Source organism: Bos indicus x Bos taurus, chromosome 21, assembly GCF_003369695.1.
Source record: "Bos indicus x Bos taurus breed Angus x Brahman F1 hybrid chromosome 21, Bos_hybrid_MaternalHap_v2.0, whole genome shotgun sequence".
In the NCBI taxonomy this organism is placed as follows: domain Eukaryota; kingdom Metazoa; phylum Chordata; class Mammalia; order Artiodactyla; family Bovidae; genus Bos; species Bos indicus x Bos taurus.
The window spans coordinates 17,000,613-17,027,929 of record NC_040096.1 but is presented as its reverse complement, the minus strand read 5'-3'; the positions used below and the strand labels follow the sequence as shown (position 1 = coordinate 17,027,929).

Sequence of the window (27,317 nt, the reverse complement as noted above, 5' to 3'; positions counted from 1 at the left end):
TTTTGGACCCAAAATGTTTCCCACAGTGTGTTCTATTTTTAATCAACTCTAATTGGTCTTCTTCTCCCATTTGTGAGTTATAATACACTTTGCCTCCAGGCATGTGTCACTCACAGAGTTCAACAGCTCCTCCAGCCTGAGGAAGACATCAAAGCAAGTTGCACTGATCACTGCCAACTGGTTCTCAGGGCTCAGAAGCACACTGCCAGTGGGAATTAGGAGGAGGTGGGTCTGGAGAGAAAATGCCTGTCCTGAGATTCACTAGCCGGATTCTTCCATGAGCAAATCCAAGAATTAGCAAGGAGAGCATCACTACCCTTCTCAGAGAAAGTATTATTTGGACCAAATTACACCGTGCTATCTGACATTGTGCCATCTTCACTTTCAGCCTCAATTACTAAAACGAATAAAGGGCTGATTGGATAGAGGAAGGCTATAATCTTGGCATTGTTGACATTTTTAGACTGGGCACCTCTTTGGATGGGGGCCGGATCCTGTGTGTTGTAGGACATTTAACAGCATTAGGACACAAAGCAGTATAGGGATGTTTAACCAGCAAAATCTTCCACAATTGTGACAATCAAAGTTGTCTCCAAACACTGTCAAATGTCCCCTGTGGGGCAAAATTATTCCTAGTGGACAATCACTGGAGTCAACCAAAAAGATAATTATTATCCCAGATCAAATGGAGGTTTCCTAGCGCTGATCAGGGCTCAAGGCAGGTCCAGAGGTCATCTGCATCGAATCAGTGTTTCATCTCCATGCACCCCTAACATGCCATGCATGAAAACTGCTCTAACCATGGGTGGCTTGGAATGCATCCAAGCACGTTTTTGTCCTGAGTAATGGGAAATTAGCTTTCCTGAAAACATCTCTCTGAACCAAATCTCACAAAGGCCAAGTACGTGTAACATAAGCACCAAATTCACTGCAGAGTGAACTATCCCATTCTCTCTGCAGATTTCAGCAACTGACAAACACAACCATGTCCCAGGGAAGTTATCCATACATCGGGTCAAAGACATATTTATTTGTACATTATTATCATTTAAATTTGGTTCCTGTGCCATTTCCAGAATTAAATAACGGCAAGGGGAGCAAGACATTTAGAAGAAAAGAACAAAGGGATTCCCAGATGAGAACTGAAGAAACAGAGGGCTGAGTTGGCAGGCACTCTGTAAATACTAGCGTTAACTTCAGACACTCCGTGTGACTCATAGTCACACCAAATAAAACTGTATACATACAACTAACTCACTTCAACAGACCTCCTTGAATGGGGTCTGAGGACTGACTCTCTACCAAGAAGAGATAGAAAGAGCCATAAACAGAGCAAAGATGGGGTTGGTCTAGAAGAGAATAAGACGTACTAGTTTGTTCAATCGTACTTGAGCTATAAAATGTAAGGGATAAATTTCTCACATGAAGCATTTGTATTCAAAAGCTGAAAGGTTGTGGAAAGATATAGGGTCTCTCCCCTCTGCTTCCCTCCTCTTCTTGCACCTCCTCCTCTTTCAACTTGTCTTCTTCCTCCTCTGATATTAATATCATAAATGTCATCATCATCATTATTTATATATGGATATACATTTGTTTTATGATACAAGCAAAAAAGGCCTGATAGTCTCAATTCTTTGGGAATATATTCAGAATGTAGAACTAATTGAGTAAAGGAGGTGGTCCCACTAAGGTGAATGTCTTCAGATAATTTTCCTCACTTGTTTAATGGAGGAAATGGGTACAGACATAGAATTCTAGCCATCCTGTTGGCCAGTATAGTTGAATTCATACTGTGTTGTGTTCAATCGCTAAGTCGTATTTGACTCTGTGACCCCATGGACTGCAGCATGCTAGGCTTCCCTGTCCTTCACTATCTCCTGGAGTTTGCTCCAAATCATGTCCATTGAGCGGATGATGCCATCCAACCATCTTATCCTCTGCCACCCCCTTCTCCCTTTGCCTTCAATTTTTCCCAGCATCAGGGTCTTTTCCAGTGAGTTGGCTCTTTGCAAAAGGTGAAGTCAATAAGAGATGCCAAATCCTGACATCTGGGGCTGAATGGATGCCAAGATTAGGAGGAACTATCTATCACCATAGCTGAATAAAGAATCGTGAGTAGTAACCCTACGTAAGCTTAGAATACAGCTGAAATGCAGAGAAAGCTCCCATCTCTACTCCTGATGCTGATCAGCATGTGCAGAGGTGACAGAACCCTGAAAGCAGGCCAGTAGGTTTGGGCAACCCAGTATAGGGCCTGATATCTGGAAGATATCACAGGTAGAATTTTCTAGCCCCTCCTATTAATGTGTCAATGTCCGGGGATAAACTGGCTAACTCGTCAGCAGGGAAACAGCAACTGAATAAGAAAATGGTGATCTCCAGATAAGAGGACCATGTGCTGTGATACTTCAGATCAGCCTCTCCTGAGGAGAGGGACTAGGTGTAGGGTAGTTCCCCACTCCATGGTGGCTCAGGTGGTAAAGAATCCACCTGCAGTGCAGGAGCCACAGGAGAGGCAGGTTCAATCCCTGGGTCAGGAAGATCCCCTGTAGGAGGGCATGGCAACCCACTCCAGTATTCTTGCCTGGGAAATCCCATGGACAGAGGAGCCTGATGGGCTATGGTCCATAGCATCGCAAAGACTCAGACATGACTGAAGCAACTTAGCACACAGAGCTGTGCTAAGCTACTCAAGAAAGGAGTGTCTACCATCTACAAGAGGCTCTTTATTCCAGGGGTATCAGGAGAGCTGAAGCATTGCATTCTGATTGCTGATCATCATGGCTACATTTCAGATATGGTGTGCTCATAATTTTAGGAACCCTAGCCAATAAATTTAATTCCTCAAGCTTCCACTTGGTACTCAATCTAATAGATGTATGACCTTAAGAAAAGTATAACTCATAAATATCTTCTCTTTTAATACTCCTTTCCCACAAGAAGAGAATCATGGAATAATACAATTTCACCCTAAAGGCTACCTAATTCAGTATTTTCTTGGAAGGTCACAAATCTTCTGCTGAGAGTATATGACCTGGATTTAGGCATCACAAGAGACAGAGCATTGAATTTCACTGAATCACTCAGAGAAAAATGTTTATTTCCGGTGAAATGCTTATTCTTCTTTGAAGAAATGTCTGTTAAAGTCTTAGTTATTAGTATATTTCCAAATCTTCTCCAATAGTTGCTAATATTTTTAGAAAGCAGGGGCTTCCCTGTTGTCTCCCATGATAAAGAATCTGCCTGCAATGCAGGAGACCCAGGTTTGATCCCTGTGTCAACAAGGTCCCCTGAAGCAGTGAATGGTGACCCACTTCAGTATTCTTGCTTGAAGAATTCCATGGACAGAGAAACCTGGCAGGCTACAGTCCATGGGGGCACAAAGAGTCTGACACAACTGAGCAACTAACTCTTTACATGTTAGAAAGCAGAGAGAAGGCCTCAGCTCAGAGACTCCACAGGCAATGTGGATTTTAACAGCACCACATTGTTTAAATTAAATATATTTTTACATATGGTAGTTACACATCTTCATGTATAAAATATATAGTAGAAGAGCTATATAACAGGGAGTCTGTACACAGCCTGATGTTCTGTGATGACCTAGAGGGGTGCCATGGAGATGGGGAGTGGGAGGGAGGCTCAGGAGAGAGGCAAAATACATATATTATAGTTGATTCACATTGTTGTACAGAAGAAACCACCCAAAATTGTAAAGTGCAATTATCCTCCAATTTAAAAAATTTTTAAAGAAAAAATTTCAATATATTTATTTTTGTGGCTACTTTCTATTTTTACTGAGTATGATAGCTTCCCTGATAGCTCAGTTGGTAAAGAATCCGCCTGCAATGCAGGAGACCCCAGTTCAGTTCCTGGGTCAGGAAGATCCGCTGCAGAAGGGATAGGCTGCCCACTCCAGTATTCTTGGGCTTCCCTTGTGGCTCAGCTGGCAAAGGATCTGCCTGCAAGGCAGGAGACCCCGGTTCGATTCCTGGGTTGGGAAGATCCCCTGGAGAACGGAAAGGCTACCCACTCCAGTATTCTGGCCTGGAGAATTCCATGGACTGTATAGTCCATGGGGTCACAAAGAGTTGGACATGACTGAGTGACTTTCACTTCACTTCACTACTGCTATATTTATGGTCATATATAAAGTGTCACCTTAAGTAACATTTAAGGTAAAATGAATAAACATGCCAAGTAAACAATATTATCGTTGATTCAAAATATGAAACAAAACTCATGAAAGTAGCATTCAAACTACTGTTTTGTGAGGAAAATATGATCTCATTCCTACTCCTTTAGAAAAGAAAAGATGAGGAAACTGTGACCCAGAGGGTTAGTTATATGGCTTGCCCAAGACCACATAGCTCCAAATTCCAAAGCCAGGATTTGAACCTAAGTCTTCTGATACCCAGTGTTATCAGATATCACCTGTAGCGGATGCTACACGTATGCCTCCTGGGTCTCCCCTTCAGGACTGAGACACTCATCCACCCAACCAAAGGAAATCACCAATAATGACAACAGGGACTGACAGCTCTCACCTGGGTCCCACTTTGGGAACTACTGTTAAGTGAAGAGATCTCTAAGGTCATGCCCCCTGTTCAGAAGCAGCCTATACTGATGACTGGTCAGTGGTGTGGGGCAGGAGGTATAAAGGGCCAGCCCCCTGCTCACGGGAGGAGACAATTGCAAAGGGCCATCGGAGTTCTGGGACCCCTGCTGGGATCAGCTGGAGTCTTTGTTGAGACCACCTTGCATTTCATCCCCTCCCCCTGCCCAGACTTCCTTCCTTCCTTCCTTCCTTCCTTCCTTCCTTCCTTCCTTCCTTCCTGTGTGGTGCTGAGGCCCTCCCTGGTACACTTCCTGAATGCAACTTTGTGTCTCAAAATCTGTTTCCCAGAGAACCTATAAAACATCATCTTTCTTCTCTATTTTAAAGAGAAAAAATGAAGTTTCTTATCAGAATACCATATCATTAAAGAGAATACTATGGTTTTTCCAGTGGTCATGTACAGATGTGAGAGTTGGACCATAAAGAAGACTGAGCACCGAAAAACTGATGCTTTTCAACTGTGGTGCTGGAGAAGACGCCTGAGAGTCCCTTGGACAGCAAGGAGATCAAACCAGTCAATCCTAAAGGAAGTCAACCCTGAATATTCACTAGAAGGACTGATGCCGAAGCTGAAGCTCCAATACTTTGGCCACCTGATGCCAAGGGCCAACTCATTGGAAAAGACCCTGATGCTGGAAAAGATAGAAGGCAGGAGGTGAAGGAGACAACAGAGGATGAGATGGTTGGATGGCATCACTGACTCAATGGATGTGAGTTTGAGCAAATTCCAGGAGACAGTGAAGGAGGGAGCCTGGTGTGCTCTAGTCCATGGGGTCGCAAATAATCTGATACGATTTAGCTACTGAATAACAACAAGTGAATGTAATATACTAATTAGTGTGATCAGATTACAGTTTTATAACTCATTTCCAAAGGCTGCTGTCAAACTTAAAAAGCAAGAAGGGAAATGGAGTATAATCATAGGAGTATAATCATAGTATGATCATCATATATGAGTTTGAGGCTTCCCTGGTAGCTCAGACAGTAAAGAATCTGCCTGCAATGTGGCCAGTGTGGGAGACCTGGGTTCGATCCCTGGGTTGGGAAGATCCCCTGAAGGAGGGCATGGCAACCCACTCCAGTATTCTTGCCTGGATGTCCCCATGGACCAAGGAGCCTAGCGGGCTGCAGTCCATGGGGTCACAAAGAGTCAGACATTGACTGGGTGACTAAGCACAGCACAACCTGAGTCTAAGAGTATGTGGGGGGTCAAAAATGAATCATCAGTTTGCAAATGAGAGTTTACTCTTCAACTGTCAAGTCAATCATAAATTTAGTTCTAAATGTTAAAGTGACAACTGCAAATACAGGAATTTCAATATTTGAATGTATATCCACAACAGACAGTAATTTTATAGAATTGTTTTAAAGAGTATACTATTTTAAGAGAACTTTTGACATAATTTCAAAAATATAAAATGGAATAGAAAATAATAGGGACATTTCCTCACCTAACAAACTCAACAAACATTTAATAAAGTCGTGCTAAGTACTTACAGGAATACAGACTTGAGAAAGACACTCCTATTATCAAGGAATGAGCAGTATATTAAAGGGTTGGGACTCTATTATAATTTCTTGAAAAACTGTTGCTGTCTCATTCTCTTCTGTCCTTCCAGAACTCCAATTTTAATACATGCTAAACCTTCTCTATCTCTTACCTGCCCTTCAGCATAGCATATTTAATCTTTTTGCCTTTTATGCTTCAGTCTAGATAGCTTCGTATGACCTGGTCTTCAATTCTTTCTTCAGCCAAATGTAATCTACAGTTAAATCTATCAAGTTCTTAGTTTTGGTTATTTATTTTTTCAGTTCAAGAGTTTCTATTTGGTTCCTTTTTAAATCTGCTGTATAACATTATATAGATGATAGTTCATGGCCAATTTTTCAAACTTGACTTCAATATCTTTGAACATAATGACCAAAGCCTTCTCACATTCTGTGTCTGATAATTCTAGTTTCTGGAGTACAACAGAAATCCTATATTCCTTTAAAAAAATTTTTTTAATTGAAGTACAGTTGATTTACAATGCTGTACCAATCTCTGCTCTACAGCAAAGCGACTCAGTTATACACACATAAACATTCTTTTTAAATTTTTTTTCCATTATGGACTACCACAGGATCTTGAATACAATTCCCTGTTTCTGCTGGTGGTTACTCACATTGATTTATCTTCCCTGGTCTCTGGTTTCCAAATTATTTGTAGAATTAATGTAAAGCCCAGTATGATATTTTCTTCCACTGATGGGGATTTTAATTTGCTACTCCCAGGTACCTGGAAGCTCCAGGAATCTGAGACTGCCTGTTCAAGTCTTAGGATTTTCTGGACCACCCAGGTGAGTTGAGGAATGGCTCAGTGTGAAGGTGAGATTATGTATGACTCGCCTTTATCTCTAGTGAGCATCCCTTCACGTCTCAGCCCAAAAGCAGAGAGTAGTTTACCAGGATGCCTATTCTTGGTAAGCCCTATATTCCAACTCCTGTTCTCCTAGACATGCAAGACTACAGAACATACAGCTTAATTTTTCAAGCCATGCCTTCAAAACAGTAAATGCCTCGAGGGCAGACGTGCCAGAGTTCCGCTCATCTCTCTGGATTTCCCACTTCTTCTGACTCCAGATCATTAAATGTTCATTATTTAGTTAGGACATGGATGCTTTTTATTAAAAAATTATTTATACTTTATATGTCTTTTTAACTATCTCCAACTCAAGGGTTGGTCTGAATTATCGAATCAATCTGTTAGTCAGGAAGAGAAGGTCGTAGAAGACTGGAGATTGAACTTTCTTTTTTTCCAAGAATAACACACTCATATGGTGTTTTTGTTTGTGATTTTTTTGGCTTGGTATTGTTTGTTTGTTTGTTGGATGCAATGTTCTGTTTGTGTTCCCTGACCTGGTATTCAATCCAGGCCCTTGGCAGTGAGAGCAGAGTCCTGACAACTGGACTGCCAGGGAATTCCCTGGGCATGTTGCTATATCTTCATTTATAATAGTACTTTGTAATTATTTGCTGATATGTCAAACCAAGCAGTCACATGGCATAGATTCGTATTCAAACTATGGGCAAATCTAAGATCTAAATGCTTAGTTAAATTGCATATGTATGATTATCTAAAGAAAGGGTCTGTAATTTTCAGGAGAATCTCAGATGTCTGTCTGGTTCCTCTTGATACAGTGAGTTCTGGGAGGACAAGGACCATGTCATATTTATTTTGGGATTCTCCATTCCCAGTAAAGGTCTACTGAAAAATAAAGAACAACTTATGACAAAGCAAGCATGGATGATTTAAGAGAGAGGTACAAATTCTTAGATACTACTTCAGAGGAGAAAGAGAAGTATCATCTATACAATTTATCAAAAGAGGCTTTCTTTGAAAAGTAACACTACAGTTGATCCATCAAAAGTATTTATAATTTTCACAAGTATAGATCAGATATGAAAGATGTCAAGACAAAGTTGGAATCTGGATAAAAATAGTTTATTAGCTCATGCAGCTCAGTATAAGAAAAACAAACAATCCAATCAAAAAATGGGCAGAAGACCTAAACAGACATTTCTCCAAAGAAGAAAGATGGCCAGTAAACACATGAAGATGCTCAATATCACTCATTATTAGTGAAATGCAAATCAAAACACAATGAGGTATCATTTCACACCAATCAGAATAGCCATCATCAAAAAGTCCACAAGCAGTAAATGCTGAAGAGGATGTGGAAAAAATGTGTGGGAATCTAAATTGATACAGCCACTATGGAGAACAGTGTGGAGATTCCTTTAAAAAACTAGGGAAAAAACTACCATTTTGTTGTTGCTGTTTTTAGTCACTCAGTCATGTCTGACCCTTTTTGACCCCATGGACTGTAGCCCACCAGGCTCTCTGTCTATGGAATTCCCCAGGCAAGAATCCTGGAGTGGGTAGCCATTTCCTTCTCCAGGGGATTTTCCTGACCCAGGGATTGAACTCAGGTCTCCCGCATTGCAGGCAGATTCTTTACCACCTGATTCTTTACTATATATCCCACTACTGGGCATATACCTGAGAAAACCAAGGAGCACACGTACCCCAGTGTTCATTGCAGTGCTATTTAGAATAGCCATAACATGGAAGCAACCTAGACGTCCATCAACAGAGGAATAGATAAAGAAGTCATGGTACATATATACAATGGAATATTACTCAGCCACAAAAAGGAATGAATTTGAGTCAGTTTGAACTGAGGTGGATGAACCTAGAGACTGTAACCAAAGTGAAGTCAGAAAGATAAACACAAATATCATGTATTAGCACATATATATGGACTCTAGAAAATGGTACTAATGAACCTTTTTGTAGGGCAGGAATAAAGACACAGGCACAGAGAATAGCCTTGTAAACACAGCAGGGGAAGGAGAGGGTGGGATGAACTGAAAGAGTAACACTGAAACATACACATTGCTGCTAAGTCACTTTAGTCCCGTCCGACTCGGTACGACTCGGTACAACCCCATAGACGGCAGCCCACCAGGCTCCTCTGTCCCTGGGATTCTCCAGGCAAGAACACCCAAGTGGGTTGCCATTTCCTTCTCCATATGTAAAACAGATATCTAGTGGTAAGCTGATATATAACACAGGGAATTCAGCCCAGCCCAGTGCTCCGTGACAACCTAGAGGGGTGGGATGGGGTTGGGGGAGGAGGAAGATTCAAGAGGGAAGGGGATATATGTATACTTATAGCTGGTTCATGTTGCTGTACAGCAGAAGCTAACACAACATCACAAAGCAATTATCCTCCAATTAAAAATAAATAAAATAAAATAAATTCAGTCAAGTCCAAAGAGGGAAAACAAAGAGTCCATTCTTCTCTTCTGTATAGAAACTTGGTAGGCAAAAGTTAATCTGATTCAAAGTCTAGAAAACATACATTAGAGTCTTTTCCCTGCCCCCAAATCAATGCACACATAATTTCATACAGTAAACACATGTAATATGTGGCTTGCAAAGTACTGTAATTTATTATTTCACAGAAAAAGAATTTATTGTGCCCAGGTTAGAGGCATAAAAGGTAAGTTACAACTGGACAGATATATGGGGTTTGCTTTATGTGACAAGAACTGACTTCTACTATTCCAGCCTTAAAAAGCTCCATTCCATGCAAAAAAAAAAAAAAAAACCAAGTAAATACCCTGAGGCAGTGAAACCTTATGGTGTAACTTATTACACTGAAATTGTTCACAAAAATTGGCGTGTGCATTTAGCTGGGGCAAGTGTCCTTTAGCTTTCATGGCACCAAAAAGGAAACTGTGGAATTCCCCTGGTGATCCAGTGATTGAGGCTCCATTGCAGGAAGCACGGGTTCAACCCCTGGCCAGGGAACTAAGATCCTAGATCCTGTGGGGAGTAGCCAAAACAAAGGGGGGGGCATCTGTGACACCCTACTCACTGGAAGAGAAAAAAAGGAATGAAAAGGATTAGAATTATGACCCCGCAGTTTTTTAAAAACTGACCACATACGAATTAACGTTAGTACATAGGCGTAGCTAAACATGTTACAGCTGCTGAACCTTCAGATCTTCCCCCAGAGACTTGAGTAATGATAATACTGTGTTCTCAGCCAGTCACCACAGAATAAAATGGTCCGTGGGGGAAAGGAGGGCAGGTGTGACTGCAGTATTCCGGATCTCTTTCTTCCTGACATTAGTCATTAACATTTGGAAGAATTTCAGTAGGAAAGTGTCTGACTAATAAGATTCTTGAACCTTGCCACCCACTACCTAACACAGCCTCTGGCACAAGGGAAGCATTTAATACATGAATGAACCATTAACAAGAGAGTCATAAAATACCAAGGAAACAGATGATATTTTCTGGGCACATCTCCTAGCACTTAAATCTGAAAACAAAACAGAGGATGCTGGCCCAGGGATTCTAGGCAAACAGAAAGACAGTGGCTGGGTCCAAAATCAACTCTGGCCACCTGAAGTCCAGCCAAGGAACCTACACCTGTTTATCTTAAATAAATATTTATGGCAAATGTAAAATTTTCAAATATTATCAAGCAGAGCTCTATCAGATGTTACAGAACTGGCATCATCCAGTAAAAGAAATTTTAAGGATATAAACGTGTTTACTGTTGCCACATCCTGGTGAAGTGTGGTATGGCAGAGAAGCCCTGTGAAAGCGACGAGACCTACAAGAAAGAGAATGGTATGGCGTTAAATTCAAACATCTCTAAGTATAACAGATCCTGGGGAAAAGGTTTCATGGCCCAAAAAATTCATGAAAGTTTGAAAATGTTGATAAAGTTGATGATTAAAATGTAACACAACATCAAAAATAAAAACAAAACAGAAAGCAAGTCAAATTTAAGTGAAACACTAGAAGAAAATGTACTTCTGTTTAAGCCATAGTACATCCATATACTAAAGTTCTATGCAACTATCACAAAAGATTGAGTTGGGTCGTACATGCTGACTTGAAAGATGTACAGTTATACTGATATGTAGGAAAAGCAAATTGAATAGAGTGTGCTAAAACGATCCACACACATAGACATAGTTATACAAATACACATATCGCTATAAGTATGCAAACACAGAAAGAATACACAGCAGACCCTTGTGTGGTTGTCTTAGAAAGCAGGATTTGAGGGGGTGATTTTTACTCCCTAAAATTTATATCTGTATTTTAATTAGAATTTTATAATCATGAGCTTTTATTACTTTCTTTCATCAGGAAAAAAGCATTAGTGGTGAAAAGGGCAGGTAAGAGGAAAAGAAACTGTAGCCTGATGCGTAACAGCAACGAGCAGTAAGCAAACCAGAGTCAGACTGTGCCTAGGTTCACATCCTGACCCTCTGCTTAAAGCCTGTGTGATCTTGAGCGCCTTGGGTTCCTCATCTGTAAACGGAGATAGTAGTCGGACCGACTGCATAGGATCACTGTGACGGCTACATGAGATAACACGTGTCAAATGCTTAGACTGGCACATAGTAAGTGTTCAACAGTGTGAGCAGCTCATGGCAAAAACACTTCTTGAATTTTAATGTTAATTTTCAAATAATACCTTTTCAAATATCATTTTAGCCTCTTCCTTCATCTAAAATCTTAGCTATCATTTAGGGAATTTCTTTTCCTTTAGGACATGTAATATATATTTTATGATTTAATAATGAAGGGAAAGGAGAAAACAGGATTTTCTTATAGCCTCTTCTTAATCTACCTATTGTGATATGTAAAAAATATCTGCATTGTCGTGGGGTTTGGGGATTAATTTGAGTTTTAAGAGGGGTGGGATAAGGGTGCTTATGGGCCAGACATGTAGGGCACTGGGCTGTACTGATTGGTGGGATCCAAAGATGGAGATGTTAACACACATTGGGTTTGGGTTTTTTTAAGGGTAGAGGGAGAATTCATTACTGACCATTTATTGAAGAAGCTTCTATCTCTCCAAGTGCCCTAGGGAAAGTTTCATCAGATAGCCTGACTCTGAAATCTGACTCTGCCTTTCATCTGAAACCTAATGCCATACTTATCGCCATTTGGCCTCCTGATCAGAAGCAGAATGGCTCTCACGAGCTTCTAGAAGAACCTTTTTTCTAAACCTCCACATCTGTCACTTATATTCTCCTTCCCAATCAAGTAAGGATTAGAAGTCATGTCCACTCAAGGCCTACAGACAGGTTGGATAGTCATCAGCTAGTAGAATTCACCAAGTAGAGGAATGACCCTAGGTCTCCAACAGAACTAATTTCATATCAACTTGGATTAGAAATGTTTCAACATGCCAGAAGTCAGTTTCCAGATTTGGAGAAATTCAACCCTCAAAGACCTCAAAGCAATGATATAACATGGCCTGGATCTACAACCATTGTTTCCCAAATGTGTTCCATGGATTCTTAATGTCTTGTGAGGGACTTCCCTGGTGGCCCAGAGGTTAAGACTGGGCTTTCACCATAGGGAAAGTGAAAGAAAAGTGAAAATGTTAGTTGTTCAGTCATGTCTGACTCTGTGAGACCTCATGGCTCCTCTGTCCATGGAATTCTCCAGGTGAGACTACTGGAGTGGGTTGCCGTTCCCTTCTCCAGGGGATCTTCCTGACCCAGGGGTCAAACCTGGGTCTCCCTCATTGCAGGAAGATTCAGGTTTGACCCGTGGTCAGGGAACTAAGATTTCACATGCCAGGTGGTTCAGCCAGAAAGAAAAAAAGAAAGAAACACCTAATGTTCTGTGGGATGGAATACTGGTGGGCATTTGCTATAAAAAATTATTGCATCTCTGGGGGAAGGGAAAATTAGGGAGTTTGGGGTCAATAGGTACACATTGCTATGTTTAAAATGGATAACCAGCAAGGACCTATTGCATAGCACATGGAACTCTGCTCAATGTTATGTGGCAGCCTGAAAATGGCAGGGGAGTTTGGGGGAGAATGGATACATATGTATACAGCGGAGTCCCTTTGCTGTCCACCTGAAACTCACAATACTGTTAATCGGCTATACTCCAATACAAAATAAAAGTTTTAAAAAACCCCATCTCTAAGATGATTTTTGAACTGTGGTGCTGGAGAAGACTCTTGAGAGTCCCTTGGACTGCAAAGAGATCCAACCAGTCCATCCTAAAGAAGATCAGTCCTGGGTGTTCATTGGAAGGACTGATGTTGAAGCTGAAACTCCAATACTTTGGCTACCTGATGCAAAGAGGTGACTCATTTGAAAAGACCCTGATGCTGGGAAAGATTGAGGGCAGGAGGAGAAGGGGACGACAGAGGATGAGACAGTTGGATGGCATCACCAACTCGATGCACATAGGTTTAGGTGGACTCCGGGAGTTGGTGATGGACAGGGAGGCCTGGCGTGCTATAGTTCATGGGGTCGCAAAGAGTCGGACACAACTGAGCAACTGAACTGGAGGTGATTTAGAAATGCTATATATTATATCCCCAACTTGATAATTTACCACGCACATTCATCTTATTATTCAATCAATAAACATTTATTGAGTGCCTACTGTGTCCTAGAGAGTGCTTTAGGTAGTAGGGATAAAGGTGAACAAGACAGATGACATCTCTGCCCTGGTGGAAGAAAGGAAAGAAGGCACAGACAAGCATCAGGAAGTGGCAAGTTCTATGCAAAGTCAAACTAGGGAGATGGGACTCAGAGCCCAGTTCATTGGGCTGTCAGGAACATTGGGGTGTCAGAGCATTCCCCTCCAAGTAAAAGGCATTTAAACTGAGAGCTGGAGGACATAAATGTTTGAAACGCTTTCAAAAGATTGATTATCTTTCAGTAAGCAATTCTAATAAGTTTATTTACCCCGACATCTCCAATCCATCTGTCAACAAGAACTTTTGTGAGTGGAACACTCACTGGCATCCAAGGGAACACTGGTGTTCTGTAGAAACCAGTCTAAGAAGTGCTTAACTGAACATGTCTTGTGCTGGAAGTGCTGTTGAATGCAAACAATATCTGCAAGACAATCGCCTACTACACTGGTGCAATGTGCTAAGTCAGCTTCAGTCATGTCCAACTCTGTGTGACTCCATGGACCGTAGCCCGCCAGGCTCTTCTGTCCAAGGGATTCTCCAGGCAAGAATACTGGAGTGGGTTGCCATGCCCTCCTCCAGGGATGTTCCTGACCCAGGGATCAAACCAGCGGCATTTATGTTAAGTGCTGCTAAAATGCCCTGAAAACCCTCCTTGGAGGATTAATAGTCTAATGTCTCCACTGGTACTTAGAAAACTGCAGGCAGCAGCAGCAGGAAATGACATACTGAAGTGTGCATTTCAGGTTCTGTAAGACTTGCCCCCAGAGGAACTCAGAGCATCATTTTCTGTGCTGTCTTTGCAAGGAGGGCGGCCTGGAAGTTGAGGAGGACGTCCACGCACATAAAGGAAGTTCCCATTTGGCAGCAGCCAGTCCAACAGGCCCCTGATGCGCCACCTCTCGCCTTCTGTCCCCTCTCCCACCCTGACATACACCCTGCTTGGGCCCAAAGGACCTCCAGCCAGGGGTCCACCGTCTATCACAACAGCCAAGGCCAGCCCATTCCCTGGTTTTTGTACACAAATCTTACTGCAAGAGAGCCCCTTCTTTCCCATGCCATCTACAACTACAGCGGCAGGGCTGAACAATTGTGACAAAGATCGTGTGGCCTGAGAAGCCTAAAAACTTTGCTATCAGACCCTTCAAAGTTTGCAGACACCCACTGTAGACACCTGTTCTCTGCCCTCTGGGCCAGTCCTGCCAGGACTGTGGGCACAGCTGCTGTCTTTGCCTGATGTGCCCAAGGGAGGGGGTCTCCTTTCTCCTCCACAAACACCTACCACCTGGGAAAATGTGTTCTGAATCTTCGCAATGGCCCTGTTTCTCCTCAGAGAGCTAATGCACCTGGCAAGAGCACGTCCACTCGTGTCAGATTCCCTCTGCTCACATTCCAGCTCCACCACTCATTCACTGTGTGACTATGAGAAATGTATTAACATCTCCAACCTTCCCTTTGAAAGCTCTACAATGCAGACACTAATACCACCCAACTCACAGGGTTGTTGTAAGGATTAAATGAGACGATGCCTGTGAAGGACTTTGTACAGCTTCTTACATGTAGAAACTGTTTAATAAATGTTCACTATTATTTTAACTATTATAGTTCAAGGGACCAAGTAGAGGAAATTAGACACATAACAACGTGAATTTGACAAAGTCTCTCCATGCGAGAGTCTTCTCCAGCACCACAATTCAAAAGCACTGGACAGCCAGGAGATCAAACCTATCAATCCTAAATGAAATCAACCATGGATATTCATTGAAAGGACTGATGCTGAGGCTCCAATACTTTGTCACCTGATGCGAAGGACCGACTCATATCAAAAGACCCTGATGCTGGGAAAGATTGAAGGCAGAAGGAGAAGGGGTTGACAGGATGAGATGGTTGGATGGCATCGCTGACTTAACATGAGTCTGAGCAAGCTCTGGGAGATAGTGAAGGACAGGGAAGCCTGGTAGGGAAGCCTGGTGTGCTGTAGTCCATGGGGTCGCAAAGAGTCGGACACAACTTGGCAACTGAACAAGAACTACAGTGCAAAGCATCTCAAGCCATTTTCAACTAACAAATATGAATGAAGCAAGTCAGGGCAAGGTGCAGAGGACCCAGAGTGCTCTGTCTTCTTTCACACCCTTTGCTCTCCTCATTCTTGTATTCCTGGCATCTCTGCTATCGATTTCTCCTTCATCTTACACATCCTTTTCTTTCTCAAGAACCTGATTTGCAGACCCCTTGCTTTGAGGGAACCATGCAGTATTCTCTTGGTGAAAAAGCACAGATCCCACAAACCTTCAACTTCCTTCATTTCAGGTCTGGCAAAAGGATATGGAGCTCACACCCAAGAGGATACATTTCCAAGTGCCTATTTCTGAAATATGAAGAAGCACCTTGTCTGTTTGATTCATAGCTGCCTTCCCCCACACTTACAGGTATGGTACAGTGATCAGCCACCCAGACCAACTTCTCTTCCCTGGTTGCATGCTTTCCGAGCTCTAACCCAGACTGTGTTTGACTTTCATAAGAGGGGTTCCAATTTTCGTAACTGAGTAAATTGTGGAGTGATGTTGCCAGTAAAAGTTGCCAGTTGTGGAGTAAATGTGGGTCTCTCTGTTGGCCATTAGCTTCAATATGTCACCAGCAAGGGCAAATTTTCAATCACACCTCAAAGCCATGCAGGCCTTCTGTCCCTCGCCTGCTGCCTTGGGGAGGTAGATGCTCAGGGAGGAAGTTGGATCCAGAGTCTGGGTTCAGTGGGAGTGCAGAGGGGAGCTCTCAGTTACCAAAAGTGAGGATGGGACTTTTGGACTCAACTTGATAGTGGTAACAAACCTGCCTGCCAATGAAGGAGATGTAAGAGATGCACATTCGATCCCTGGGTTGGGAAGATCCCCTGGAGGAGGCCATGGCAACCCACTCCAGTGTTCTTGCCTGGAGAATCCCATGGACTGCAGCCTACCAGGCTCCTCTGTCCATGGGATGCAAAGAGTTGGACACGACTGAGTGACTTAGCATGCATTGGTCCTTTTAATGCTGTGTTATTAGAACTGTTTTGACACAAGGACATTGAATGCTGCCTCTAAAATAATTTTGTTCCTTTTAAATTAAAAAAAAAAAGTTTAAACAGTGCAACTTCACCAATCCCTGAGCCATAATCCGTCTCTGACCTTCCCCCTGGAGGGGGATTAGAGATGCACAGTGGCTCAGGATGGGGTGAGATGCAAGTTTGAGTTAAGTGACAAGAAAGGGCTAAAGGGAGGGGATGGATAAGAAGAGGACCAGGATAAAAGTCAGGTCAGTGATGGGGAGGTTGTGTGTAACACATCACAGGGTGTGTGTGCACGCATGCCTGCACACCTAGTCGTATCCAACTCTTCGCAATCCCATGGACTATAGCCTGCCAGACTCCTATGTCCATGGGATTCTCCAGGCAAGAATACTGGAGTGGGTTGCCATGCCCTCCTCCAGGAGATCTTCCAGACCCAGAAATCAAACCTGAGTCTCTGGCACCTCCTGTTGGCAGGCGGGCTCTTTACCTGTTGAGACACCAGGGAAATCTACACATCACATTACTTGGCAGTAAAAAGCAGAGATACAGTCGTGGCTCATGTCCCCAGCCAAAGAGTTGTACCACTGTCACCTTGGCTGAATGTCCTGGAGTCCCCATCACCTACCTTTATGGATAAGCAGCCATTGCCAAGGGCATGATTAGATCTGAAGCTTGCCACTCAAGACTCTCAAGCATTTGAGCAAACTCCCATGTCAATCTCCTCTCTTCCCCTTCTCAGATTTTCTGTTTTAATCAAACTCAGTGTCATAGCAAATACTGAACACTCTCCACATTTTGATGCCATGAGAACGATCCCTGGGGACCCTCATTACCCTCTTAACTGCACCAATTTCTTCTGCTGAAAGTTGACCCATTTTTCAATGAAAATACAATGTTCTAGAGGAATAATGGGAAGATAAAAATACTTGTAGAGCAAGTTTGTATGTAATGAATGCCATGGTAAGGAATTTGGGAGAAGAGACTCCTCCTGACTGGATATTCAGGGAAGACACAATACTTGCTATCTAAAAGGAAACTTGGTCCTTTTCCAAGGACCAAGGATTTTGGTCCTTTCCAAGCATTTTTCCAAACCCTTCTGTTGATGTCCAAGGGGAAAGCTCAGTTTCCGCCACACCAGGTCCTATGGATGTACGATAGATGGATATTTCTACATCCTTTGTGAAGTATTCTAGAAATTTTTAAGCATATGTTTTGGAAACAAAACCCCCAAGTGCTATGAATGAAACATATCAGTCATCATTTTCCCACCCATCCCCTCTTCGCAGCCCAGAGGCTGAAATCACCTGTTGTCTCAGAAATAAACCTTGAAGGAAGAAGTCCAAGGGAACAGTGCAGTTGCCACCTCCTCCAGGCTTTCTATTATCTGAGCCTGATGCTCACTCAGGACCGGAAACCGCACATGCAGCAACCTCATTCGCAATCCATAATAGATAAAGTTCCAGAGCCCAAGTCAAGCAAAGGAGCTTCACTATTCACCTTTTGGCCAAGATGCAGACCTGGGATTCAGTCTGAGCAGCTATAACATCAAATAATAAAATGCAAATGCAAATAGCAAAAAATGTGCCCATATCACAGCTCAAAGTGTGTCAGAGATGGCATCCTGTGGGACATCGCCGGCTGAGGGCTCCCGGCTTCGGGGCTGGCCTGGCGCCCACATCCTGTTACCCTGGCAGCTCCCCATCTTCCCCATTAGCTCAAACCACACGGAGAAACAAGAGCAGGATGGACAAGACACCTCCCCTTTTTACCAAGGGTTTTGGAGCCCATCCAGGAAATAGGGATGGGATGATGAAAAGCCTAGGCAAATGTTCCCAGCCTCTCCACTGAGTCCTCAGCCGGGGAAATCATAAAAACCAGAGTCACTTGAACTGTCGATTATAGTTTATAAGCACTTTTCAAATGGCTTCTCTTAATCCTGGCACAAAGGGCTGAGGAAAGTATTTTTATTGCTCCCCGCCCCCTACTTTTACAGATCTAGAAATGAAGGCTCAGAGAGGTTGTGGGGCTTGCCTAAGGGTATACAGCTGGTAAGTGCCAGGAATGGGGCAGAAGCCAGTTGTTCCTGTCTCTCACACCTGTGTTCTGTGCCGCCTCCCCTTCACCCAGGCCCTCGAGAGTCAATCTCATGATTTTCTGTCTCAACTCATACGGTAAAAGTCAGGGACTTGGAAAATGTCTGGGTAGAAATCTGATTCTCATCCTTTCAGGGCAGAGATAAATCTGCTGAAACTGGGGTAGGAAAAAAAGCACTTAGCCCTTTCCCAATTGTTAAGGGAAGGGGAATAGGTAAAACACTGATATTTCTTTTATATGTATTTATTTGGCTGTGCTAGGTCTCCACTGCAACATGCAGGATCTAGTTCCCTGACTAGGGATCAAACCTGGGTCCCCTGCATTGGGAGCATGGAGTCTTAGCCACTGAACTACCAAGGCTGTCCCTGGAAAACCAATATTTCTTAATAATCTAGTTGATTTTGTCATAGTCGCCCGAGGAGGCGGAAGTCCCCATCATATCGTGGGGACATGGTCACCCCTGTGCGTTGTCTTCCTGGTCATCTGGTCTCTCTTTCTCCTTCCCTTGGCTATGTTCTGAGTGCTTCTGAAAGACATGGAGAACTCACATTCTGATCTCCTACTCAGACATAACCGCTGTTTTCTGCAGAGATTTGAGAAGCGGTACAAACACTTCGGTCGCTCACCTTTGTGCACAAGGAGGACTGGCTTGAATCCCTAAGACCTCTGAGACCCTCCATCAAAAGCACACCAGCTAAGCCCTTTTCAGAACTGTTCAGGGTCTAGTCCATGGGGATGGGAATGAGGAGGGGCAGGAAACTCATCAGGACACATTATTCCATGGAATATCTGTTCTGGGTTCTCGCTCTCCTTTTTTTTAATATGCCCTCAAAACTGAAACCAGACTCTGGCAGACACCTGGAGAGAGGGCTGACTCAGGGCTCAGCCGGGAACCCAAGTCAATTCCACCACCAGATTCTGAGATCAACTAGAGTGCACAGGGCAAGCGTGTTCCAATTATTTTAGCGTTTTGGTTAATTGGGAATAAGTAGTGCACACTGAGGGCTTCCCCAGTGGCTCAGTGGTAAAGAATCCACCTGCAATGCAAGGGATGCAGGTTGGATCCCTGGATAGGGAAGAACCCTTGGAGGAGAGCATGGCAACCCACTCCGGTATTCTTGCCTGGAGAAATCCCACGGACAGAGGAGCCTGGCAGGCTATAGTCCATAGGATCATGAAGGGTCAGACACGACTACAGTGACTTAGCACACAGGGTATAATGAATTTAATTCAGTCTTTCTTTGATGATTGAGAATCTGGAACAATCATTCTAAATATCAATCAGAAACCCCACAGTAGAAAGACAGGAGACTGAGTTTATCCTGCAGTGACTTCCAGGCCCACTGCATATTTATTCTCAGGCCCACTCCCACCGCCAACGCTCCTAACCCAGATACATTCTTACCTTTGTTGCACCGGATAGAATGAGTCAGAGACACTTGGTCCACGGGATACTGAAGTTCTCTGGTGCTAGTCCCAGCTCCCCTATTAAGTGGTTACATGACCTTGGGAAGCTATCTCACTTCTGAAACTCAGTTGCCTTAACTGTGCACTGGAAGGTTGGATTTCCCGGTTTTTCAAATTTCTGGGGATATTTTGTTCAGTCACTAAGTCATGTAAGTCCAACTCTTTGAGAGCCCCAAGAACTGCAGCACACCAGGCTTCCCTGGCCTTCACTATCTCCCAGAGTTTGCTCAAAACTCTAAATGTATGTTTAGGAATATAGCTTTTCTCAAGAATCCAAGGAAAACAAAACTTTTCAAAGCTGGGAAGAATGAATGTAAGTGCAAAACATTGACATTCTAAATCCGTGGGTGGGGGTCACGGAGTCCCTGAAGCCCATTCTCTGGTGCCGCCTGTCCATGAACTTCAGGTTTAGAATCCTGGAATGGATGGTCTCTTGGGCCCCTTTGAGGTCTGCTGTTCCCTGCATCCGTTCAGTGCAAGCATCTACCCAAGTCTACAGAGCAGTGATTCATTGACTTGAGTTGCACTTTGAGACCACCTGGGAGGGGAGGGTTTCAAAGATCCAATGCTCAGGTTACTCCCCAGATCAATTAAATCTGAATTTGGGTGGGTGGGTATCCACATTTTTTCAACACCCTCTGGGAGTGTCTAGTCTGCAGATAAGTTAGCAAACCCATGCCCTGGGACAAGAAATCTCAAAATCAGGAGTGACTAGAATCCCATAGAAGGCAAGGCAGATTCCCAGGCCCCCGCCCCTGGTGACAGTGATTCCTTCCAGCAGATCCCACTGAGAAGAGGCACTGTGAGCAGGCATCCTAGGTGATTCCGACAAGGACCACTCGCTGGGAACCTGGTAATGGCCATTCAACAGAAGCCCAGAGGACTAGTCTTCCTGATGCACCCCCCCCCCTTCCTCCTACTTCTATACACACGCTTCCACCCCGGGGTCTCCTGTCCTGCTCAGGCAGAAGTTAAACAGGCGTGCATTTGCCAAACAGCCTTTTTTTCCATCTTGCTCATCTCGAGCAAACCTGGATCTTTTAGCCTGAGCCTCTAATCCCACCAGGTTCAATAATTTAAGCAGCACACTCATCAACACAGTCAGGTTTAATATTTAAACACCAGAGCATCATTTAGGTCAGCCTCAAGGTGAGAGCTGCTGCTGACTCGGGTGTTACTGCTGGTTAGCAAACCAGGCCACTGCGGCCAGAGCAGACTGCGGGGAGAGCCCCGGCTCCCAGGCAGGCCCGGCGCAGCAAAGATCCGGCTGGCTAGCTCAGGCGGCCTTCGGCCTCTTGCCTACCTGGAGCGTGTGCAGTAGGACCTGCAGCCCACTGGCTTCTTGTTCGGCCATCACCTCGTCGGGTCCGGGGGAATCGGCTGCCTGCGGCCAGATCCAGATCAAGGCTGGAGAGGCAATGTCTGCCAAGCTGACCTCGCTGCCCGGGGAGAGGGCCTCAGCTGCACGCTGCCGAGTGTGAAGTGAGCACGCTGCAACCCTAGCCCTCGGCCCAGGTGCGGGTGCCCCCCGACACCCACTGCGGGGATTAGGTGAGCCCCGGCCCGGGAAGGGAGGAGCACTTGGGCATGGGGGTAGAGAGGGCCCCCGGCATGAGTCACTCACCCACCTCCAGGCCCACGCAGGAGCCACCCTGGATGGCTGACAGGCATTCCCAGCTGACCTGGTCAGACTCCCTACAGAGGCTCGCTCGGCCCTCCCCGCCGGTCCCCCTCTCAACTTTATTTTGGTCTGTTGCCGGCTCCTGGGTAACAAGAGACCCGAGAGCGCTTGCACAACCGTGGCCTTGCAGGGCACAGAAGCCCAGGGCCCCCTGAGGTCCCAGGCTGAGGGACTGGAGCTCTGGCTGAGAAGGAAAAGAACTACTCCGGGTCGTTTTTTATCAACCGAGTCCCTTAAATAATGTGCAGCTTTCACAGCAACCCTACAGACAGAGACAGTGCATGCTCAGTTGTGTCCGACTCTTTGCAACCCCATGGACTGTAGCCCTCCAGGCTCTTCTGTCCATAGAAGTTTCCAGGCAAGCATACTTGAGCGGGTTGTCATTTCCTACTCCAGGGGATATTCCCAACCCAAGGATCAAAACCGTGTCTCCTGCACTGGCAGGCAGATTCTTTAGCACTAGCACCAAGTGATACTATGATTGCATCTCCCTTTTACAAAAGAGAAAACTCAGGCACAGAGAAAGCTCTGGGCCACAGGAACAGAGCTTAGGAGTGTATGCCCAACCTGCCGAGGTGAATTGGCGCCAAACCACAAGCAGAAGCCATTATACCATCCTGCCTCTTGCTGCTGCAAATGCATTGATCAAAGTCATACAATGCGGGCTGGGAGCCCTGTCCCCTGCCTCAGGGAGAGTAGATGCCCTGGTGGCTGGTTTCCTCCAGACCAACGCAGGATCCATCACTTCTTTCTATATTTTCTGCTCAGAATGTGTCACAAGAGTTTTAGTGGCTAGTTGGCCACCTAAACCCTGCCCCACCATGTCGATACCCACGTGTCTTATAGTCCTTTAGATATTGGCTTCTCAGAGTGTGGTCAGGTCATCACTTGGTGGCTTGTTAGACCCCACCCCAGAGCTCCTGAATCAGAAGCTGCATTTTCACAAGATCCCCAGGGGATCTACAGCTGATTGACAACAATATTAGAGGAGAAAATGTTCAGGAAGCCCCATTTCTGACCCCATTGACAACATGGCCACAGAGAGCCCGTGGGTTTGATGCCTGACAGCTTTTGTCTCCAATCTCCAGCAAGCTCCAAGCACAACATGCACGTGTGAAATTGGAGAGTGAGCTCATTGAACTTCATGACCGACCAAGAGCCCAGCTAGGCAGGAAGGCCTGGGCTCACAGCCAACAGCCCCATGCAGAGCTCGGGGACCTCTCATGAGCATCAGAGCAGCCAGCTGGCAGCTGCCCAAGCCAGTTGTGGTGACCGAGGAAAGGGACTCTGCATTTCCTGATCCTACTTGGCTGAAACGTTCCCAAGTTAGGAGACAGACAGCATGTCAGTTACTCCCTCTCCATGCTAGGCCAGGCCACACCCTCAGATTCAAGGATGAAATTCATGTGGTTTCTGCCCTCCAGAAACTTCCACTCTTGTTGCTGTTCAGTCGCTCAGTTGTATCCAACTCTGCAATCCCATGGACTGCAGCACCAGGCTTCCCTATCCTTCACTGTCTCTCAGAGTTTGCTCAAACTCATGTCTATTGAATCAGTGATGCCATCCAACCATATCATCCTCTGTCGTCACCCTCTCCTCCTGCCCTCAACCGTTCCTAGCAGCAGGATCTTTTCCAATGAGTCAGCTCTTTACATCAGGTGGCCAAAGTATTGGAGCTTCAGCTTCAGCATCAATCCTTCCAAAGAATATTCAGGACTGATTTCTTTTTGGATTGACTGGTTTGATGTCCTTGCAGTCCAAGGGACTCTCAAGAGTCTCCTAACACCACGGTTTGAAAGCACCAATTCTTCAGCGCTCAGCCTTCTTTATGGTTCAACTCTCACATCTGTCCATGACTACTGGAAAAACCATAGCCTTGACTATACACACCTTTGTTTTTAAAATGACGTCTCTGCTTTTTAATTCACTGTTTAGGTTTGTCATAGCTTTTCTTCCAAGGAGCAAGTGTCTTTTATGCTCATGGCTGCAGTCACCATCCAAAGTGATTTTGGAGCCCATGAAGCCATTCTTAATGGCTTTAAATATAAAGACCTTCCATGTAGGGACTGGACTATAACATCTCACATTAATCAAGTGTGGGGGTAGAGGGGCAGTTGATCCCTCCACTTCCCCCACCTCTGATGACAGGAGAGAAGAAATAAAGGCCCCTGCTTCCCAGGTGGCTCAGTGATAAAGAATCTTGCCTGCCAAGCAGGAGATGTGGGTTTGATCCCTAGGCTGAGAAGATCCCCTGGAGAAGGTATGGCAACCGACTCCAACATTCTTGCCAGGAGAATTCCATGGACAGAGGAGCCTGGCGAGTTATAGTCCACGGGGTCATAAAGAATCAGACATGACTTAGTAACTAAACAACAAAAAGGCTTTACATCTCCTATAAGGAGTGGAGCTTTTCGAGGCACACATCCTATGATTCCTTAAAGGTCCAGGGATGCAGGAAGGCGCGCACTGTCCCATGTCATTACCTTAAAGGCAGATATTCACGCCCCTTGGTTGTAGGATAAAGCAAAGGGCAGGAGGAAAAATAAGCCCTCCCTACCAACATATATCTCAAAAATAGTTTAAAGGAAAAAGCCAAACTCCCCTGGTAGTCCTGTGGTAAAGGATCCACCTGCCAATATAGGGGACACAGGTCCAACCCATGGTCTAGGAAGATCCCATTTGCCTCGGGGTCAGCTAAGCCCGTGCACCACAACTACTGACCCCTCGTGCCTAGAGCCTGTGCTCGGCAACAAGAGAGGCCACCACAGTGAGAAGCCCACACTCTGCAAGTGAAGAATAGCCCCCGCTCACCGCAACTGGAGAAAGCCCATGCACAGCATCAACGACACAGTGCAGCCAAAAATGAGTGAATGAGTAAGAGATTGGGAGACTAGGATTGACATATTCACACTGCTGCTGCTAAGTCGCTTCAGTTGTGTCTGACTCTGTGCGACCCCATAGACGGCAGCCCACCAGGCCCTGGGATTCTCCAGGCAAGAACACTGGAGTGGGTTGCCATTTCCTCCTCCAATGCATGGAAGTGAAAAGTGAAAGTGAAGTTGCTCAGTCGTTGTCGACTCTTAGCGACCCCATGGACTGCAGCCTACCAGGCTCCTCCGTCCATGGGATTTTCCAGGCAAGAGTACTGGAGTGGGGTGCCATTGCCTTCTCCCATGCACACTACTATATATAAAATAGATAACTCATAAGAACCTGCTGTGTGGCACCGGGAACTCTAGTCAATGCTCTGTAATAGCCTAAATGGGAAAAAAAAATCTTAAAAAAAAAAAAGAAGAGTGGATATATGTGTAGGAGTGATTCACTTTGCTGTCCACCTGAAACTGAAACAACATTGTAAATCAACTAGACTCCAAAAACATTTTTTTAAATAAAAGAGAAAAAGCCCTTTGTCCTGAGAATTCACACAAACAACTCTGAGGACATGAACTAAAGGTATTTTTGTGCTCATGGGCCCTTATGTTAGCACTGACATAAAATTGACGCCGTTTGAATCCCTCTCCCGGATTCTGTCCAAATGAGACTCTAGTTCCACGAGTGGGCTGATTCATTTCAGCTGGAGTATAAATGAGTGACAGTAGCTTAGTGTGCATGCCCCCATTAGTATTTGAGTTTCAGCAGAGACTTTCCTAAAAGGCAGGAGGAGATACCCAAGCTTGAAGTCCTCCTGGGCAAAACAGCATCCAGAGAAGATTGAAATGAGTGCTCCTGACCCACACAGGGCAGTCAGACCCCGGGGAAGGTTAGCAAGGATGCTACTTTGCGCAGAAGAGAAAGTGACTTTGTACCTCTTGAAGAAGGCATTTAGAGAAACCTGGATAGAACTCAGTCCACTGGCTTCAAAGAAAGACACATTTAATGTGATCCAGAGATTTCTGTTGTAGTTTCAAGAGGTGTCCAACCCCACCTCCTGGTCCTGTAATTCACAAGAAGGATTCACACAACTCAGCAACAGTTGCCACGCTCATGTGCTCAGTTGTGTCCCACTCTTTGCAACCCATGGACTGTGAGTCCACCAGGCTCCTCTGTCCATGGGATTTCCCAGGCAAGAATACCAGAAAGGGTTACCATTTCCTACTTCAGGGGATCTTCCTGACCCAGGGATCAAACCCAAGCCTCTTGCATCTCCTGCACTGGCAGGAGGATTCTTTACCACTAGTGCCACCTGGAAAGCCCTGTTACAGCTATGATTCATTATAGCAGAAGGATACAGATCAAAATCAGCGGAACGAAGAGGCACACAGAGCAGGGTCCCAGAGACACCAGGCATGCCCACTCGGGCCACTGTGTGGTCAGTACTTACTTTTCCCAGCAACAGTGGGTTACAACCCACACAAAGCGTTGCCAACCAGGGAAGCTCACCTGAGGCTGGTTGTCCAGGGTTTTCAGGGGTTTGGTCATGTAGACACAACAGACTTTAGTCTCCAGCCCCTCCAGAGGTCAAGATCACACCATGATCCAAGGTCCCCACCTAAATGATATTGTTTGCATAGTTCTGGAGGAGGGCATGGCAACCCACTCCAATATTCTTGCCTGGAGAATCCCCATGGACAGAGGAGCCTGGCAGGCTATAGTCCATGGGGTTGCAAAGAGTCAGACAAAACTGAGCAACTAAGCACACACATCTAGCATGGCCCAAGGTCCCCAGGTAAACACACTCTTAGACAGCATATTCAAAGGACTGAGAAATCACCTCTCTGGAGCCAAGCAAGAGTCAGAACTTTATTTGGACAGGGTTAACCCTTTACTGCATACCTGCCCTCTTATCCCATTATCTCAGCCCCAAGAATCTCATGATACTTTGTGAATAAGCTGGAGAAATAAGCACAGGTCTGTATAAATAGGAGGATCCAATAGCTAGTATACTGCCAGTATTCAAAGAGCGATAAATTAATAAATTGCTGATTCAGAGGGAATTTCCTAATGGCATTCTGAGAATTCCCCTGGCCCTTCCTATTCAACATTTTTATCAATGACTTGGGATGAAAATAAAGACTACAAGCTTACCAAATTTTCTGATGACACCCGATTGAGAAAGACAGAAATATGTCAGCTGACATAGTTGGGATCCAAATAGATTTCAGCAGCCTTGAGTGGTGGACCAGATCCCACAGGATGAAATATAACAGAGCCAGATGGACACTCCTGCTCCTGGATCCTCCACACCAACTCTGCAAGAGTAAGGTAAGAGACGTGGCAAAACAGTGTTGGCCATGGAAAGGTTTGGCAGGTGAGCCAGAGGGGAGAGCCACATGAGTGTCAGCCTGGCCCCAGATTCCCAAAGTGTCTTTTCAGTCAAATGCATCATCTTTGAGGGGCGTGAAAGTTGTACCTGTAACCAGGATGGCAGTGAGGCTACACTGAGGT

At 44.8% G+C, this 27,317-nt stretch overlaps 1 protein-coding gene across 1 annotated transcript in view; it reads right to left on the bottom strand.

The window, feature by feature from the left end:
* AGBL1 (ATP/GTP binding protein like 1) overlaps positions 1–21,900 on the bottom strand; it is a 928,519-nt gene extending 906,619 nt beyond the window's left edge. Inside the window, exon 1 of the mRNA XM_027520902.1 lies at positions 21,555–21,900. Within this exon, the coding sequence (XP_027376703.1) occupies positions 21,555–21,605 (51 nt within the window). The 5' untranslated portion in view covers positions 21,606–21,900. The remainder of the gene's footprint in view (positions 1–21,554) is intronic.
* Positions 21,901–27,317: the final 5,417 nt, after the last annotated feature.